This window comes from Parasteatoda tepidariorum, chromosome 8 (assembly GCF_043381705.1).
Source record: "Parasteatoda tepidariorum isolate YZ-2023 chromosome 8, CAS_Ptep_4.0, whole genome shotgun sequence".
NCBI lineage: Eukaryota > Metazoa > Arthropoda > Arachnida > Araneae > Theridiidae > Parasteatoda > Parasteatoda tepidariorum.
The window spans coordinates 32243289-32249786 of record NC_092211.1 but is presented as its reverse complement, the minus strand read 5'-3'; the positions used below and the strand labels follow the sequence as shown (position 1 = coordinate 32249786).

Genomic DNA, 6498 nt, shown 5'->3' with positions numbered 1-6498 from the left:
AGTTTAAATTAAATATTATCATGTTTTTAGGGCATGAATCTGAATTGAACAACCTGATAATGCTCACTCTGGTTATTGTTTCCGTTCTTAAAAGCGCTATATGTTGAGCCATCTCATGTGACATTTGCCATGTGACATTTTTAGCAGCAATCATTGGTCGATTTTCTAACGTTGCCATTCGGGGAGTTGTAATGAGGCTTTTTTTTGGTGCCGTGTAAGAGAAATATATATATAGATAGTGGTAACTTTCACAATTGTTAACATCAGAAAATAAATCCCGAAGAAAATATTTGATTATTTTTTGTTTATTTATTTTGAGTTTGCAAGTTTATTTTGAGTGCGTAAAGTCACTTGATAGCAAGTGTTGTTCTGAAAAAAAAACTAGTTTGATGTTTTGATTTGATAATTAATAAAAAAAAGTATTTAATTAAAAAAAACAGCCAATCACAGTAAATGATAGCTGCCGATGGTGGTAAGCAACGCTTGTAAGTATCTGAATTGTTGTATTGTGCTTGTAAGTATTGGAATTGAAACAGACAAAAAAATATTTGAATGAACACAAATTGTTTAATTATGTGTAATTATAGTGTTTTGAAAGAAAAAAAAGCGCATTTTATAATCAAAGATGCATTTTTAAATGCATTATTTTCATAAAATAATAAATAAATTTTAAGCAACTATTCCCTTAAAATTTGTGTTAACCAATTAAATATTGATGGTATCTTATAACCGAAGTGAAACAATCGGAAAAAAGTTTGAATGATTTTTTTAAATGAAGGAAAAAAATTATTTTATTTAATTTTAAAAAAATTTTAAAATTTAAATTTACCTTTCGATGCCATATAAATATTTCGAAAATTAAAAAAAATAACATCTTTTTATGTGAAAAGTAATTGAGGGGGGGTTGTTAAGTTGATAATTTAGTAACTTAGCAACCTCATAAAGTAGTTTATATGAATAGTACCTTCTTTTTCTGAAGTAGCTCCATTAGTATGCATTGCTTCAACGAAATAAGCGTCGGTATTCGATGGCCGCAGGAAACTTAGTATTGATTTAAACCTTGGCCCAGCAGCATCCAGATCTGTCAAAAGAATGCATTATGCCTTATTATAAATGGAGAAAAGAAACGAGTTTAAATATTTCCTTTTATCTATGCTAGTTATGCCCCATTGCACACAAACAATTATTTTTGCTAGAGAAAATTGAAAGACAAATTTAGTGATGCTGTTTCAGCTAGCTCAGATGTAAATAAAATATAGCAGGCAAAAGGCTTAAATTTTCATTGCAACAGTATAGTAAAAATACAACAATATAGAAGGTTAGTTGAATAATCCAGCTTTTTCAAGTATCAGCCGTTGTTTAGCAATGTGCAAGAAAAATTTAAAATGTTTTCAATACTTTATAAACAGTCTGACACTTCTTTGGCTTTTTGCAGTGAAACTTCATAGCTTCGGGCATAATTCATTCCAGGATGATTCATTGCTCGATTATCTTGCTTTTGACGATTTGAAATAAGTCTAGAATAGTGAATGCTTATTAAAAATCAACTATTTAAAGTTTATTCTAATAAGCCTAAGCAAGTTCTGTCGAATTGAGTAAACCTACGCGAATTTCCTAATAAGAAAAGTGAAACTTAACGATTTTCGTGTGCTGTCTATCAAAATTCTTGTTTGTGAAAATTGCAACACCATGAAGGCGAGTGAGCTGAAATTTTCAGGAAATGCAAAGTAGAGCATGATATAAAAATGATTAGAATTTCAGACCCGTAGCGCATGCGCATGCTGAGCAGCGCCCTCTGAACGGCGGATGGATCCGAATAAATAGACGACTGTAGCGAGGCGTGTATGGTTATCGTTAGTAATCTGCTAGTGGTAAACGTTAACTCAGTCATTACTTATGCCTCTTCGACAAAAGAGAGCGAGATTTTAACAACTTACGGAGTTTGAACGGGGGAGAATCATCGGCCTTCGTGAAGCTGGATTGTCTTATCGTGTAGTAGCCGCTCGTGTGCAGCGTAACAGCAGCACAGGGATGCGTGTTTGGAAGCAGTGGACGGACGAGTGTCGGGCAACTCGGAAATCCGGGAGTGGGCCACGTCAGCTCGAGATGATAGACACCTGGACCGCATGGCGCTGACGGACCGTACGGCTCCCTCTAGACATTTGGCAGCACAGTGGTCAATAGCTACAGGTGTTTCATTGTGCGCTTCATCAATTCGTAGACGTCTGCTGCAGCGTGGACTGCGAGCAAGGACTCCTTTATACAGGATCACGCTCACGCTAAACCATCACTGCCCGCGACTACAATGGGCCAATCAGCATAGAGACTGGCGTGCTGATTGGCAGCGTGTCGTGTTTTCTGACGAATCCCGCTTTAATTTGTGGTACCATGATGGCCGCATTCGTGTCAGACGCTATGCCGGTGAACGCCACCTTCCGGAGTGCATTATCGAACGCCACAGTGGACGAACACTCGGAATTATGGTCTGGGGTGCCATAGCATATCATGGACGATCTCAATTGCTACGAATTGTGGGTAATCTGAACAGCAATCTGTACTTCAGTGAAGTTCTACAGTCCCAAGCTGTTCCTTTCCTTCAGGTCTTGCCAGGCGCTGTATTTCAACAGGAAAATACCCGCCCTCATATTGCTAGGACTGTTCAATCCTTCCTTGCATCGCGGCAGGTACAGCTTCTTTCTTGGCCAGCGTATTCCCCGGATATGTCTCCGATTGAACATGTGTGAGATTTCGTTGGTCGGCGTCTCACTCGTATCCTCGTCCTGTTGCTTCTACAGACGAACTTTCCGTTCGCATACAAACAATATGGAATGCTCTTCCTCAGACAGACAGTCAAAATTTGCTTGACTCTATGCCACGTCGTGTAGCAGCACTTATTGCAGAGCGTGGTGGCTTCACAAAATACTTATTTCGATCTCTTGTTATTGTTTGCTTACTTTGATAGTTTAATCATTTATTTGTACCACTACCACTCAACTGGGTATTAAATTTCATTCAATTATGACGATTCCTTCATGGTGTTGCAATTTTCACAAGCATGAGTTTAGATGGTGCAAACAGGAGAGCCAACTGTTGAGTTTAAATCCCAAATAATCTATGAATGGTAAAATTTGTATTCTTTGTGGTTGTAATTTAATTGTGGGCTATCTTGCAATGTGGCTTTTATTTGGGAAGATTATTGTGTTGGTAATTTGGATGCTATATTTAATATTTTGGTAATTTGCCCAGTTCTCATAATCTTTGAGTAAATCGATCGCTAAGTTCTCAAAATTTTCTCTCGAAATCAAAATAAGGAAATCGTCAGCAAAGTTTGTTCATTACCAATTATATTTATGATGTGCCTGTTGGAGAGAAAACTTTGTATAAGATTTGTCAAAATGTTTGTAGATCTCACCCAATTCAATTCATCAATTATATTTTTCCATACGAGGCTATCAAAAGCTCCCTTTATTTCCAAAGATATTACAACTGAATACTTGCTTTCAGATCTTGCTGCTTTAATTTATGAGTTTTCATAGCTGTTGGGATGAATTGATGTTTTCTAAAATCATGCTGATCATTATTGTGTAATTTGGTATTTTACAGGTAGATGATTAATATTTTTGTCAATAGCTTATCAAGGACCTTGTCCAACACCAGAAGTAAAAATATAGTTCTGTAGCTGTCTGGTTATAACTGATCTTTGCCAGTTTTAGGGATTAGTACAATTTTGGTAATTTTCCAGTCTGCTGAGAAGTAGCTTAGTTCAAAGCATTTTCTAATTATTTTAGTAGTAAATCATGTGGATTCTATATTGAAAGAGGCTTTAGTTATTTCAGGAGGAATTTAATCTGAGCGTGAAGCTTTATTGTTTTTTATGTCATTGATACCTTATTGCACTTCTTCTTTTGTAAATGGTTGATCAAGTTTTTATAAAGTCGGTTATGGAAGTCTGTCTTTCAGGTTCTGCACAAATTGGTATTGAAGAAGTGAATTGAGTATGTCCTTTCGCGACTTTGTGCGAGTTCCATCTGAGATCCTCTGTATGAATTGTTTTCTTAATTTTTCCCCTGACTATATAACAGCCAGGCCAAAGAAATCTTGCGTCTCTATATCGGATAAGTAGTAATTAAGTTTCTCTTTCTTAGTTTTTGTTATTAATTTTTCAAATATTGCTTTTTCTTTTTTATCATCGATTTTCTTTTATATCTTTCTCAGCTTGAAATAATCTTCTTCTAACTCTAAACCGTTTTCTTTCAACTAGGAGGCTTGGCCCCTGCACGCTGGCGCTCGCCAACCCCCGGAACTGCTTTCGCAGTTCATTTCGGAATGCTTCGCAATCCGATGCTCGCTTTGCTCGCTCATTGTATGCGTTCTTAACGTCTAGCTTTTGTATACTTTTTTGAACACTGAAGATCCGAAAACTTTTCACTGTAGAAAAGTCTAAACCTGTGCATTTCAATATTAATTGCAAACAGTTCACATATTTTTCTTAATCACACTATTCTAAATTTCAGTTGTTGAGAAAAGTAACTGTTGTAAGTTTTGTTTTAAAGTCTTTCCCACCAGAGGGCTAAAACCATGTGTCGTAAAACAATATGAAATAGTACTGAGCGCCGGATGTAAAGCATCGGCTTCGATTAAGATAATTTTGAGAGAATTTTTTTGATAATTCAGTGAGAATTCACCGATTAGACATATGATGCTCACTACGTGCTCTTGCTCGCCGAATCCAATCAATTAAAAATAAAAACTGTTGCCAGCGAGAGAAAAGAAATATCATCGGTTTTATTGATACATACATACGTACGTATTAGCGTTTTATATAATACTAGGAGGCTCCGCCCCCTGCTCGCTAACGCTCGCCAACGCTCTCAGTAAAAGATACTGAACCCCAACTTTCACCTTTCAGTTGCGCTTCGGAGATTTAATATTTATTTCCACTCAGATGAATTAGTTGGAGCCCCTAGCGGGGCTGATGCTAAGATAACCAACATATATGAGTTTTCTGCGTTTATCTTATTGTTATGTCTCAGTTGGTAATAAATGTTTGACTGATTTTGTCATAGTTGTCCTCAACTTAATATGAGAGGGTTCCTCCCCCTCACTATGTGACCCTTGTGTTCATTTATTTATTTGTTTTTTTAATACGCTATTATCCGTTGTATTACAATTTGGAATAACTACTTGAATTCCGTAATGTATAATTTCCTCTCTTATTTAGTCAACTGCTTTGCTTGTACTACTTAAAATTTAAACTTAATGCATAGTAATATCTTTTGTATTGTATTATATTGGACTGAAATTTTTTAAACATTATTATAAGCGATTTTAATTAATAGTTATTGAATTTGAATATACGGACTTTAAATGCTGTTGTATTTATTTCTTAGTATAATATTTATAGTTCTGACACATTCTTAGTTATGTAAATATTTATTTTTACTGTGAATATTTCCAGATATCGTCCAGTTAGTGAATTGTTCTAATGTATATATATATAACTAGTTTAGTTTGTTAATTTTAATAAGTAGATCTTTAACTAGTTTAGTTACACCTAAAAATAGTGATTGGTAAGCGGTGAAAACTTTATGGATTTTGAATTCTATGGATTGAAAAATAGTTTAAAGAAGCATTCCTTTGTAGTTGAAGTTTTGAATAAACATAATTTTTTAACTTTCTGGATGATACCCATGAGAACAATGCTGCCAATTATCAAACAAAAAAAATCATGGAAATTTTTTTTAAAAAAACGCATTCTTTAGAAAATGCCCTAAGTATTGCATTTTTCATTCAGTAACTGTAGGTAAAGCATTCAAAAACTAAATTCTACTTACATGTAATGTGTCTGATATTGCAAAGAGGTTGTACAGCAAGATGAGTTAACACACACCCCAAACTGTGATTTATCAAATGGAAATAGTTTGTATTAGCTCCATGTATCTACAAAAACAACATGGTATTTTTGAAATTATTTTTTAAGTCAAGAAGCTATGTACCTTTAAAATAGATCTTTCTAATTTAGGAAACAATTGGTTTGAATAGTTTCTGAATAATAGCCTGGCTTATCATTTGTAATGTAAATTTAATCTAGGACACTGCACTTCTTCAAAACTTTCTTCACTTAATAAGGAATCTGACAAAAGTAATTTAATGGTCATTTGCTATACTGTAAACAAATTATGGTTTCAAGAAAATGGGTTTGTTGGCGAGTATTATCGTCTATGTCAACCTTCGTCTATGAAAATTTACCCCAACATAGATTCGAGTTAACATGTCTTGTATACTAGCGAATTGGAATCAAATAACTGTAGCGGTAGACACGCCAACAGACTTCCCCAACAGAATTTTATCTGCGATAGAACTCGATGAAAGGATAACATTATACCCATCGCTGTTTTGTGAGAAGCCGGGAAAGCTGTATAGTAAGATCATCGGATTTTTGAGTGGTGATCTTGAAAGCTACTCATGGTCGTGGTCTCTCCTGTGTTGTCAACCTTC

At 35.1% G+C, this 6498-nt stretch overlaps 1 protein-coding gene across 1 annotated transcript in view; it reads right to left on the bottom strand.

Annotated features, from left to right (window-relative positions):
- Positions 1-5940, bottom strand: part of LOC107436828 (lipase member I) — a gene marked incomplete at its 5' end in the record, with an annotated part of 13281 nt that extends 7341 nt beyond the window's left edge. The window contains 2 exon segments of the mRNA XM_043056151.2: positions 965-1081; positions 5835-5940. Of these exon segments, the coding sequence (XP_042912085.2) occupies positions 965-1081; positions 5835-5940 (223 nt within the window).
- Positions 5941-6498: the final 558 nt, after the last annotated feature.